General features: G+C 32.9%; 1 protein-coding gene and 1 non-coding gene across 2 annotated transcripts in view; both read right to left on the bottom strand.

Moving 5' to 3' along the window:
- Positions 1 to 111: 111 nt before the first annotated feature.
- Positions 112 to 14,774, bottom strand: part of LOC126776935 (ubiquitin-like protein 3) — a 161,801-nt gene continuing 147,138 nt past the window's right edge. Inside the window, exons 3-4 of the mRNA XM_050499807.1 lie at positions 3,973 to 4,140; positions 112 to 3,464 (exon numbers count right to left, since the gene is read on the bottom strand). Coding sequence (XP_050355764.1) covers positions 3,400 to 3,464; positions 3,973 to 4,140 — 233 coding nt within the window. The 3' untranslated portion in view covers positions 112 to 3,399. The remainder of the gene's footprint in view (positions 3,465 to 3,972; positions 4,141 to 14,774) is intronic.
- Positions 4,368 to 4,440, bottom strand: Trnat-ugu (transfer RNA threonine (anticodon UGU)). Its single transcript has one exon. It is a non-coding gene; the product is annotated as a tRNA-Thr (tRNA).

Genomic DNA, 14,774 nt, shown 5'->3' with positions numbered 1-14,774 from the left:
TTTGTATACTTACTACTTCACTTTTAGAAATATTAAGTATAGTAATAAATTGTTTTATATAAAAATATATACAAAACAAAAAATGTTATATGTAACAAATAAAAGACTTGATACATTCTTAAAATTTTATTTGACCCCATCGAAACTCAATCTTTCAAACAATTTACAACCTATAATGTCGTCCGATTACAAAAGTCTATCTACACATATACGAACGTAAACCGACTCGAAGCGACTCTACCCTGAAATATCGAAGACGCATATAATTTTGTAACCAACCAAAGTTTCAATTAATTAACATCTTTATAATCATTAATTTTAATATTAACAAGTATATAATTATGTACGAAGTAAACCTGTTACACAGTGACACCTAGTATTTGGAATTTATTACAGTTATTAACCGTTGTATGTGGCGACGTCCTTTGAAAATTTAAACTACATAGATACTATTTGAAAAACGAACATGGTGCAAAAATCCGTTGTATTCTGCCAAATGAACAAAACAAACATTATCGAATGATATTTTTCACATACAACGGTTTTAAAAAATATCAAGCTAATTTGTTACTCTATATTTGACTAAATAAAAAGACATCGTTATTTACATTTCGTCACCGGCCGTCGCCGTTACCATCACTGCCATTTCAGCAAATAAAAAAATGGTATCCACTAAATATTAAAATTAAAAGGTTTTATCATTTTTGATTAGACTTTATTTTCAATATTATAACTTACGTTTTTTACATTTTTATTAATTAGTGATTTTATATTTTCTATTAGGAAGATATAATTTTTATTTTCATTAATCATTTTTGAAACATAATTAACATTCCTAGAATAATATTTCTAATCTCAAGATCACGTTCTATGTGTAAAGAAAAGTTGAAATAGTTTTATAATCATTGAAACGGCAGTGACCTCGCCTGCTTACTTAGCGTGCGGTATAAACACTTATAATAATTCGATTAAAATTATCTATTATCTATGAAGATATTAAAGTACAGTGAAGACATCAAAGTATCCGGCCTACGATATCACCTCGTTGCGATTCACCTACGTCTGACGTCACATCCGTCTACATCAAAAAGCTAAATGAACTCAAATTCAAGCGACATCTATATACAAAGGATGACGTAAAGCGAAATAAAAATAAAACATGCGTATGACCTTGTAGATTTATTTATAATTATAACTAGGTATTTTACACAACTTAACAAAATACATACACAAAAATAAACAGATTAACCAAATTAAAATAAATCATTCATTCGCCAACGGATGAGAGGCGCGCGAGTGTCAAGACATTCGTTCACTGAGCGAGTCGTTCCGTTCTCGTTGTATCGAAGTTGGCAAGATTTTTTTATTCAGTCAACGTTCATAAACAAATGTACTGACACAATGAGTTATTCCAATTTAATTTGTACAAATTAATCTCATTCAATAAATGGCTTAACAAATTTGGTTGAAAATCAATAGGTATATATTTCGGAAAACAGCGTAGTCGATACTAATTAGTTAACCGACGTCCTGCATCATTCGTTTCGTACAAATTACTTTGGACTCGACACTCTGCCCCGTGACACAATCTACGTCTCGAAAACTATAAATCAGCTTCACTATAATACTGCTCGATAAGAATTTTTTCTCGCCCAAAATATGTCGTATTGTGTAAATAATTTTATTTGTACTATATCACAAAAATATATCGCATCTTCATAATAAAACGACAGGATGGATCATTGAATTTAAAAGCTAAAATTTCAACGAATTCTCATCGAAAATTTAAACAATTATAAAATAAAAAAAAGAGTCAAATTTAATCGGACAACTCATACTTAAGCAAATATAAAATAATATCTAAAGCTAAGTAAATAAAACGCCGGTAAAAATAAAATCTCGGTACATAAACCCTATTCCATCGAAAAGTCTCACGTAAGCCAACGAAAATGAAATTTCGATATCCGATAATGACAAATGGCATTAACGAATATAATTATATATAATTTTAACAATGTCTATAAAGCACCAGTATTTTAAATAAATATTTTACAATAACTATTGACATTAAATAATTTTATTCATAAAAAAGACCTTTTCGATGGAATCGGTTAAAAAAATAATGTGATGAAAAATTAAATATATAAGAAGCTCTGTAAGTTATATTATTTACAATAGTCATCGGTTCTGGTAACGCTAGGAGACAATGTACAGTGGAAGTGACGATATCCGATAGGACAGAACACACTTGCGCGCTCGAGCGAAGCTGATATAAAGCTATCGCCACACATGCGCGGCTAAACGTGATAACTAACGAAGATACTTTGAATCCGCTGCGTTGGACAGGTGTGACTGGAGCTTTTAAAACTTTTTGTTGTCGCGCTGATGTGTTCGCTTCCTATATTCAGCACACATAATAATTAAGTCGATAGCGGCCACTGAAGATATCTAACCGTTTCTTTAATACTAAAATTTTAACGTCAGACAGTCGCCGTGTGTTTACGGTTTAAATTTCAAACATGCTGCCAGCCAGCGAATTTAAAAGCTAAATCTAGCGCGGTAAATAGGGTTTCTTTTATATATATATAATAATAATAATAATAATAATAAAAACATTCCAATCCGAATATTGCGAACTTATCACAAAGTAAATATATAGCCCGTTACATTCCCCTTAGGTAATGTTATTATATACTATGTACATTGCAAACGAGATTAATTTACAAACTCCACTGTTCCGCTACGATAATTTTTCGTTTCATATTTATTTTTATTTTATTATTTTTTTTCAATTTAAATATATCCGAAGTAACATTATATAAATTCATGTAGATGGCTTAAATTATAATACTAATGATTTGTCGAACTTCGACCAGCAGCGAGCTGGCCAACGATATCCGAGGCGTCGTTATCTCACCCCGTATAACTACTAGATTTAAAATTATTTCGGCAGCGCGGTAATTCTATAATGAACTATAAATAACGCGGTGAGATAGATTAGCTTTTTAAAGCTATACCTGAATTAATTTTCACTGTGACGACGAAAAATTCCTAACCGTCCAGCTTGCGATATTTTTAAGAGGCCCGCGGTGTGCGTACAAATTTTTAGTTTACGTCATGTGCTCGAACGAACGACAGAACGAAATGTGCTCGCAAATCGTTACGAAATAATAAATTAAATGATAATAGTGTTCTAAGTGTTACATCTTATCGAATAGAGGCGAGTCTTTTAAAAACATCACAAGTCATCATAAAGGTTACGTTACACTAGATTAATTAGGGCGAATGGAATCCTGACTCTACATCACTGAGTGTGAACACATAGTCCGGCCGGCCGCGAATCATCCCTCCCGCTCGCACCCGCCGCTCGCGCTCTCGTCGCCTCGCTCGCACCACGCATTACAATATGCAGCACGATGCCGAACAACAACTGCTCGAGCCACCTTTACTCTTTTGTCGTTGATCTGAAATTCGAAAATCAAAATTTTTATATAATATTCTCTTTATTTAAATAACGAACGATTCTTATATATTATTTACTACATATATTAAAATATAAAGGTTCCTATCTACAAATCACTTACTATATGAATTGGAGGAAGGAAGGAAATACAGGTATCGGAAATGTTAACTCCATCGAACTTCTGTAAAATGTTATAATTTATAGTAAAAGTCTTGCTTCAATACTGAAATTTGAATTAATACTAGTTATGATTTTTTTTTTTTAGCTTTTGCTAGAAATGACTATAGCCCGAGGGGGTCGTAAAGGGGGGTGTGGTTACCTTGACAATAAAATAGAAGAAATGATTTCAAGGTAATAAACATATATTACTGTAGGAACAGCGAAATGTGTAATAATTGATTTTAAAATCTGTGTTTGAAAAATATTTTATTAAATTTAAAATCAATCATAATTTTTTTTAAACATACATGTAGGATAGAAGGTAAAATAATATAAAGTCGCGTCCATACCGTGTGAGTTCGGCTCGGGCAGATGCTCGCGCGGCACGAGGTGCATGACGGTCGTGCGTCCGAGCGGCAGGCCGAGCGCGCCGAGGGTCACCGAGCTGTGCAAGAAGCGGCCCTGGTATATGAGCCGCAGGATCTCAGCACGGGAGACACACTCCGTCGCCCAGTCCGCTGAAATTTAATTTGTGTCACATTAGAAACAATTATATGTTAATAATTCAGAATATGTAAATATACAAAAATATAGGGAGAAATGGAAATTTAATCAAAAAAATAATGATTTTTTTTTAATTTTTAAAATAATATACCGTTTATCGAAATTCAAAATAATAAATAATCCAAATGATAATAATGAGATTAATATATAAAAGAAAAAAAATATCGCTGATACACATGAATGCCCCCAGAGAGATTTGAACTCTCGACCCCTGGTTTACAAGACCAGTGCTCTAACCCCTGAGCTATGGAGGCTGACGAATGAACAGTTGTAAATATCGACTCGTACCGGAGCGAGCTAGTCACCCACACTATCGCATTGTGATTCACACAAGCAAAGATATCGACTAAATGTTTATACTAATTTGCAAATAGATGGCGCTGTGTGATGATAAGTTGCACATCAAAATATATAGTTTGTTTTTATGTGCAACACAAAAATTAGCTTGGTTTAAATACCTAAGGTTCATTTTCAAAAATTTGATAAACCGCATAGTAAAAAAAAAAAAGAGTAAATTAAAAATATATAGTAATTATAACATTTATGAAATATTCTCAGACAACAATAGCATCCATTGGGTTTTATATTTAGCAAGATAAAATGAAAACAAGTAATTTTTGATGTTATTAGATGAAAATTCACAACGAACAAAGCTTTGGACTTTAGCTGGGGTGTAATTTAGCCTGCGGACTATCGGCTAGTATCAGTAGATTTGTGGCGGTCGGACTAATCGCGTGAGCCCGTCCAGCTAGGGGCGATTCACATTTGTGAAAATATTCAGAAAGAGGTTAAGTTTTTTTTTCTGTTCATATTTTTTAGATGATTTCATCTTAGTTTTGAGGCGGCGATTATTGTTGTTAGAGCATATTTAAGTAAGTTATACATTAACAGCCTGTTAATGTCCCACAGCTGGGCTAAGGCCTCCTCCCCCTTTTGAGGAGAAGGTTTAGAGCTTATTCCACCACGCTGCTCCAATGCAGGTTGGTAGAATACACATGTGGCAAAATTTCAATGAAATTAGACACATACAGATTTCCTCACGATGTTTTCCTACACCGTTAAGCACGAGATGAATTATAAACACAACACAAATTAAGCACATGAAAATTCAGCGGTGCTTGCCCGGGTTTGAATCCACCATCATCGGTTAAGATTCACGAGTTCTAACCACTAGGTCATCTCGGCTTATACTTTATCTATATATTTTTTAATGATTTATTAAAATTGAAATATTTTACAAACGCCAAAGTCAAAAAAGCCTGTATATGTGTTACTTTCCCGCCGGGCAAGCATACGTCATTAATAGGGTTATGAAATTTTATAATGATGATCACACACAAATGTCTTATTAGTTGTATATATTTAGTTTTGTAAGAAATATAGATTTTATTACAAAACAAAACATTAACACAGTAATACTCTTATAATATTTATGGCATATATAGCAAAATATTTTCTGTTACTATTATAGTGTGTCGAATTTACTTGAATTATATTATTTTATATAACATTAGATGCATATATTTATGCTTTAAGCATCTTGTCATTTGTCATTTATTTATCTGTATGTATGTATCAAAAATGCAAAAAAAAAAAACAAAACGATTTAATAAAACATTCGGCTGGAATTACTATATTTAAATTAAAAAAAAACAACAACAGTAAAATAAAAATTGTTAACAATCCTCATGTTTAATGTGAAAAGCGTAAACTGCAATTTACGCGAACCCTAAATAAAACGAGTCGCAAGTTACTGCTCTGCTGTAGGCTGTAAATAACTCGCGAGAGAGCGCTACCGTCGCTGTGAAACAAGGCTTACCGCTACCGTTTTGCACGAAGCGTACATTTTTGTTTTACAAGAAAATTTTAATTCAGTAGAAAAGAAACTGGAAGTCTAAAGCTTAACAGTGACACAATCTAACATCATTATAGGCCTCCTAGACCAAAAGCTGTCGTTCGCTTTTGTTCTAAGAGTTCTTTTCATGGATTTTTTTTTTGTGTGCAATAAAGAAAACAAATAAACACGTATTTTTATAATACATTTACTATTATATTGATATATACTGTGTATATATATATATTCATTTAAAAAATAAAAATTGAGATGATTAGTACACCTCTTTAACGCTTTATTTATTTATTCATTTCATGTCCTTCACCCAAAGGTAGTCTGGAAGAAATCGCTCTTTTAGCGATAAGACCGCCTTTTGTACAAAATAGTTTTCGTTTCTTTTGTGTTTGTGTTTAAAATGGTTCTGTAATTCTTTTGGTGTACAATTAAGCATATTCTATTCTACATTTCATTCAGTATTTTTTTTTCGTTATTGAGTCGAACAAATGAGAGAGTAGAGGTATAAACCACTTAATGCAGCAATTAATATAATATAAGTATATATGATTTATTGTATCTTGTAATGTTTTATGTTTGTAAGGTATCCTGCATAAAACACCGTGACGGTTTTACAAGTTATATGTATGAAACAGTACTATAAGTTTCATACTGTCAAGCATATTTTCTACTTTTATAGTAAACTAACTCCACGGCCCGGATTCGTACGTACGATAAGAGTCCACATAAAACTATCATATCGTAATACATATAACTCTTGGTTTACGTAGCCAGTAAAGCTACTAGTCGGCATCATTTGTTTCAACTTCTTCAACAATTATCGTCATATTTTAGTCAATTTACATAAAACATGAAAGAATTCTTAATGAAAACCTTTCTTATGAATCAATCCAATCCGGTGGTAGGGCTTTGTGCAAGCTCGTCTGGGTAGGTACCATCCACTCATCAGATATTCTACCGCAAAATAGCAGTACTTGGTATTTTTGTGTTCCGGTTTGAAGGGTGAGTAAGCCAGTGTAATTACAGGCATAAGGGACATAACATCTTATCACCAAAGTTGGTGGCGCATTGGTGATGTAAGGTTAACATTTCTTACAATGCCAATGTCTATGTGCGGACCACTTACCATCAGGTCCATATGCTCGTCCGCCTTCCTATTCGATAAAAAAATTAATCTTTTGGTGAAAATCGTATGAAAATCTAATAGTTTTTGAGTTTATCGCGTTCAGACAGACAGACAGACAGGCGGGGAGAGTTTGTTTTATTATATGTAGTGATTTCGTGTTTATATTCGGAAATTATATTTTAACATTACAAATAGAAATAATTTAAGAGACACCGTGAGACAGTTATATACATACATTTAAATAACACTTAAGTTATATAATAATAAGTAGTTGAGTTCAGGCTTTACAAGACACTGACGGTGTAATTATTATTATGCAGACCGTACAGCACGTTAGTAGCAACTAACAAGTGTTGGATACGGTCAACAAAAAAAATTAACAATAAGATTATTTCGACCTTATTTAGCGACCTCAACAATTTATATCAAGCTCATCTTTTTTTCAATCTTTTAAGCTAGTTCGGAATAAGACACCGTTGTCAATATAATGTTATTTATTCTCCGATACAATCCTATTACAAAAATAATTAATTTCTTAGATCCTTCATTTTCTTTCAAAAATTCGCTACCATGACAGTTGTCCTCTTCCTTAATGACAGTTAACGACCAGATGTAATTTTATTACAAGTCCTATCCAACCGACCGATAGAGGCCATCAATAAAGTGCTAACAATCTCAAGTATTTATGTGATGTGCATCCATCAATCGAACACGTAAAGATCACAAAAGAAACTCACGAAAAAACACATCCCCAAGAAATGTTGACGTCAGTCAGGCAGGAGTAATATCTGCAAAATCTGTTTTCATACATTTTTTTATGAAATATATCCATAATAGATGGAAGGAACAAACGAATGATGATGATGAATCTTTCCCATTTGAACGAGAATAATAGCCCAATTTTTATTTACTGAGACATGATCTATTAAGTCCAGTGGCACACAAAGTACCAATAAAAATATCAACGTCGTATTTTATCACAATATAATATATATATATCTACAAAATTTTAGACATGGAATATTGAACATATATGTTTTATGTTGAAGGTGTACTGTACACAAGTGACACATGCCAGGTCTTTTTGTTATCGCTAGAAAAACGCATTACGCGTTTCCCCCAAGGGAACAGTGGGGAGGTATGTGGGGCTCGCCGGTGTCGAAGGCTACGAGTGCGCCTCTAACATCGGAATACCCACTAAAAAACCAGCGGTACCCTTTCCGTCACAACGAGGAAGCGCCACGGGATCGCTTACGCATGCTACCGTGACGAACACATGACAGGTCTGTCATAACCTACTACAATCAATTATGAAATAATTACAATTTAAATTGACGATTTCAAAAATCCTGTCATGGATGGAAGAGATTGGTTTAAAAACTTTGAAACTTAACCAACTTGTGAGGAGGCCTTCAATAGACTGACATTATTATGATGTTGACTGTACCTCTGAGGGAACAATTTAGCAAAGTTTAACATAATTAGCATAATTTTAAAGACGTTTATGTGCGTTTTAAACTGCGTATGGAGATGAGGTCGAAGCTATAACGAGGTAGGAAACATACACCCATTCAAATATAAGTACTTGAAGTTTAAACAGGATATAATGTACGTTGAATATTAAATACAAATATTTTGGTTACTTTGGAAATAAGTATATAAACAAATGGTCTTTTCCTTCCTTCGTAGAATAAATACGTCAGCAATGGGATATATACATATTGATAAATCACTGTAAGCGATGTGTCCACGGGTAACGGGTTTAATGCCAGATGTATCTTTAGACTTTTATCAAAGTCCTTAAAGTGTAATATTTACGTATAACATTGAATAATCGTTTCGTTTTTTAAACGAAAATACATTATAAAGTAATATGTTCATGTCATAGTTATTCTGTTTGGACTCATATTTTGCGCTCAAAGTATAAATAATATATAAATATTATAGATACATATACATTATGATATTGTTATTTCGAAAAAAAAAAATACAGTAAGCTACTCCAGACTTAAATATGTCGTGGCAATATAATACATAATGTACAGACTAAGCGAAGTAGATATTATAAAAAATAAAAACAATATCATATAGTGGTCATGGTAATCGTTCTCGGTCAAACGGTGTCACGAGCAATTTATCTCAAGCAGATACACCAACATATAATTGTATATAATATATATATGTATATTTTTGAACCTCTATGACACTTGTGACTATTAACTTAATCAAAACTTATCTTTATAAATTCTTCGAAGCGATACGAGCTTGCCAGTCATAACAAACGAAGTGAACACATTACCCTAATTAGCTCGCGTACAAGAGCAGTGAAATATTTATCAATCTCAGAGAGACTTTGATACAACAATGCCAACTCCGTAAACGGCTGGATTGATTTTGATAAAATTTCGCAAATAACGTGATATACTTAGCATATATTTACTAGATAAAAACCGGATGCGTTGCAATTTTTTTGTATGTTATCATATATTATCCGACAATTATGCTAAATTATTCTTAGTGCTCGATTGTTAGGTATACCAATTGTTATGGCTATCGGTTGAACGGTATAGAAGTAACTGATGTACTGCAATTTGCAGTGCCATCTAGCGGTGACTTAGAAATACATTTTCGTGGTGATAGGTCAAACGGTGTCAGAAAATTCTCAAAACAGAGACAAAACCCGGACAGATTTTTTATTTAAGATACTTCTATTTAATTCGAAATTTGATTCCAGATTTTTCTTTCTTTTATCGCACTGAAGTGTAATTAACGGTAAGCGAAGTGGGTAGCGACTCGCTAATTTAAACATATGTATGTATACCTTGAATTCTCACTCCTGGGTTCGCATAGTTATCATTGCGCGCTGCCGAGGGCGGGTTACTGACCTGAGACAACGAGGCCGACCGAGTTGATCACTTAATTGTTCTATTTTTCGCAAACGTGGGCGGAGCGTCATACCGGTACTAAATAAAAAGTTTTACAACCGACGATTTAAAAAAAGAATGTAGACTATATTGTCCGACTGCGATATAATAACGTTAAACATTTCACTTCTCACTTGGAAGAGAATAAAGCAGTACTATAGCGTGAGAACGATATTATTTGTAATGTTGATAGCAATAGATATTAATTTTAAACATCCAAAATAATATAAATACACTATGAAACAATCAACACATAAGTATATAAAAATATATATGTATGAATATGCAAGCTCATATAAATGCATGAATAAAAAAAATAAATCGCTGAATCGGATCGAATTAATACTTTATCCCGAGACGAATTTATCACGCAAGTACATAACAAGTGTAATAACAGTAAAGCGCTAGCTTATATATTTAAAAAAAAAAATCAAGTGCGTGGGGTATTAAAGCATGGTTAGCAATCTTTGACTTTATTTAGCATCGGTAAATATAGTTTAAAATAAAATAATGTATGTGTAATTAAATTATAATTTCAAGGATTAAATTGAATCAAAAACATAAAATAATAAATTGTTCTCGACGGAAAAAAAAAAACACAAAAAGAACTATCCCCAATTTTTACGTTTTTATTATTTATACTTTATATTTGTAATGCCATTGGTTATTGAAACAAAAACTTAATAATTAATTATATTAACAAACACCATATCATATTTGTTTCATAAATCAGTCGATATGAGATGACTACGGAAGAATTGGTGACAGCGCTTTGTTTTAATTATCATGTGGTACTTTACTGGTGGTTTACTGGTGGTAGGGCTTTGTGCAAGGTCGTCTGGGTAAGTACCACTCATCAGATATTCTACCGCAAAACAGCAGTACTTGATATTGTTGTGTTCCGGTTTGAAGGGTGAGTGAGCCAGTGTAATTACAAGCACAAGGGACATAAAATCTTAGTTCCCAAGGTTGGTGGCGCATTGTCTATGTAAGCGATGGTTGACATAAATCAGTCGATATGGTTTTGTTGAGACGAGATGACTACGGAAGCATCGGTGACAACGCTTTGTATTAATTATCATGCTATAGTCAGAAGAACTACACCATATTTTTAGAATAAGACGAAAAAAATACAACGCGGCCGGTCGTTGTAGATTGAAAAATCATAGAAATGAGATCGTGTACCGGGAGGGGCGTGTAAAGGACGCGAGCTCTTAAGATACACGAGGTGAATAAATTCATGTTTTGAATGCCCTACATTCAAAGCTATTAAATAATTCAGTAATAGTAAGTACTTAAATGAAGAATTATAATGTAATGTATGCCTTGTAATTAAGTTAAAATAATTTATAATTTAAGTTAAAATATTTGCATGTCATAAATATAGTGACTAAATATGTATATTATGTTTAAAGCAAATTAATGGAATTGAATTGAATTAAAAGCACACGACTAAAACGATCAAATATTAAGTCTATCTCCAGAAAACAGTGACGTTTTATTAACGCTTAAATTATATTTAAATTACATAAATCAATAAATTAGCCATAAAATGCCAAACATTGAAATAATCTCTAATGTATATTAAAAACAAAAAACCAAATATAAAAAGTGCCCAAACTGTAATTAGACTTAACATTTTATAAATTTATCAAAAATAAGAATAATAGTTTTCGTTTCAATTCTAAATGTGCAATATGTATATCTTGAGTTCTCACTGCAGGGTTCGCATAGCACTACGTTTCATGCGCCTGTAATTACTTCGGCTCACCCTTCAAACCGAACACACGGCAATACAAAGTATTGATGCTTAGATGTTGAGCATCTGATGTGTGGGCGGTACTTAGTCAGACCTGTATGTACGATGCCCTACTGCTACTTTATCATAATGATTTATGACAAACGTGTCAGGAAAAATACGACTACTATAAAGTTTTATGTTACTGTGTGTAATATTTATTTATGTCTTTCTTTATATGAAGCACTATAGTTATAAAAACAAAGACCGTTTTTTTTTGCTTTTTAAATAGGCAGATGGACTAATGGACGTGATGTTAAGCGGTATAGCCAAGCCAAGACATTGTCGTAAGAAATATTAACTATTCCTTACATCGCCAGTGCGCCTGTATATATACTTTTATATCAACTTTTGTTAGTATTATTATATAAATAATGAACACGTAAACAATGTAAGACCCATGAAGTCAAAGATAATCGTTTTATTACAATCAGAGCATTCCTGATTCAGAGCAGCGTATTCGTCTTCGAGAGACAAAATTAGCAAAGCGGGAGAGACGCTTGGTCGACGACAAGTGCCTACACGCGAAATTACAAATCAAAGAACAAAGGACGATTGGTTTAGTTATGCTTTTATATCAGTACAAGCGAATGTGAATTTGTTTTTTTTTTGATTGTTTGTTACGTTTTCACGTATCTTATCATATCATAAGGAAATTTTGCATATACGTTGTCAGGGGTATAGAAATGGACACAGTGTACGTAGTACCTCCCTTTGCATACGCGAGCGCAGGCATAAATTACATATCTATAAATCTTATTTAAATTCGGATATGAAGTGCTTATAAGGCCCTATATTAAATATTTTGTATTTTACTCCGACCTAGGTAACTGTTGCTACACGGTAGCATACGAGCGCAAGCGACCCCGTGGCGCTCCTCGTTAAGACGGAAAAAGTACCGATGGTTTTTAGTGGGTATTCCGATGTTCGGGGTGCTCTCGGCGCCTTGGACATCGGCGAGTCCCACATACTCTTCCCCCACTTTTCCCGTGGGGGACAAGTGTAACGCGTTTTTCCAGCATTAAAAAAAAGGTAAGTGCTGCTAGGTCGAACAGTCACGTCAACAACGAAAACACTTTTTCATTCCAGCGCCAAATTTAGGTGTACATATTAAATGTTATTTTTTTAATATGTTTTAAAAAAAACGATTTAATATTTCTCAGATCCAAAAGTATTGGGTTTTGTATGTTGAAAAGAAAGTTGCGTAATGCGTATGCGTCTGATCTGTCTCCGGGCGTGTAGTATAATGAGAGTAGCGGAATGTGTTTGTAACACATTTGTGTACTATAACATCTCCATGTAGTTAGCCTTGAGATTGTCCTTTTCTGAAATACAGTCAGGAAGACACATTATTCCAATTTTAATTTAAAACAATTTTAGACTGCGTTTTGAATAATGGTAACAGATTTAGTGTTAATAATAATAGCAACGAGCGCTTCCGAATATGACCATTAATGTGTAATAAAATAATGTTGATCAAGTCCAAAATATATTTAGCTGAATATCGGCTTCCAATCGAACCGGCTGGAAATACAAACAATATTAACGCTGTATTCATTATCTTCCTACACGATATAGTTATTCTAATACTGTTTTCCTAAAATAAAATTATACGATCAACATACACACTAAAATTATACATTAACGCATGTAAATTAACTAAAAATAAGTTTTTTACCATTTATATAATGTTCTAATGAGTGTAATGTTATGTGTTTTGTATTCGTATTAATATTATTTTTATACTTTTACTAGTTACTAGTTCCGGCTTCGCACGAGTTGAATATGGTTGAATAAGGGTCTATAAATGTTTATTCTAATATTATATATATATATATATATATATATATATATATATATATATATATATATATATATATATATATATATATAACTCTATTGGCTTACGCGGCGCACGCCAGTAAAGCTAGCAGTCGGCATTATTTTTTCCGACATCTTTAACAAACATCTTCATGTTTCAGCCAATTTACACAAAATGTTAATGAATTATCAATTTAACCTTCCTTTTGAATCGTTATGTCCATTGGTCAAACTGTATGAAAGGTCCGTTCTGTAGTTTTTGATTTTATCGCGTTCTTTTTTTTATAGAATAGGTAGGCGGACAAGCAAATGGGCCATCTGATGGTAAGTGGTCACCAACATCCATATACATTGGCATTGTAAGAAATGTTCAAGATCGCTTACATCGCCAATGCGCCACCAACCTTGGGAACTAAGATGTTATATCCCATGTGCCTGTAATTACACTGGCTCACTCACTCTTCAAACCGGAACACAACAATACCAAGTACTGCTGTTTTGCGGTAGAATATCTGATGAGTGGGCGATACCTACCCAAACAAGCTTGCAAAAAGCCCTACTACCAGTGAACACAATATGATTTGATTATTAGGATTCTTCCATAAAAACTTCAGTTAGATTTTTCTTTAAAAATATGTAAGTTCACTAATAGTTTTGAATTTGTATTTGCAATGTTCGTCATAGTATTTTTTTTCTTTAGTAACTTAAGTCCATTTAAGATGTTCTTTATTACTTTGAGATTGCATTTACGAGCGTTTGTACCGAGATTGGATTGACTGTAAATTTGCGGATAAAGCGCGTCTAATTTGGTTTCTAATATTGATTTGCATTACTTTAAAGAAAGAACACAAATTTATCAAAAATATTTAATTACATATATTTAATTACACTACTTACGTATAATTATTCGTTTCTTTTGTTTCAATCCAAACAGAATTGTATCCGTTAATTGTCTTAAGGTTATCGATTTAAATTCGACTTTGACTGCACTATTTTAAATAAACTCAAGAAAATATAATAAACTAGCTGACCCGTGCCCACTTCGTTGGTCGGTAAACATTTTTACTTAT

Source organism: Nymphalis io, chromosome 21, assembly GCF_905147045.1.
Source record: "Nymphalis io chromosome 21, ilAglIoxx1.1, whole genome shotgun sequence".
NCBI lineage: Eukaryota > Metazoa > Arthropoda > Insecta > Lepidoptera > Nymphalidae > Nymphalis > Nymphalis io.
Note: the sequence above shows the minus strand (reverse complement) of the source record. Positions and strands in the feature narration are given on the sequence as shown.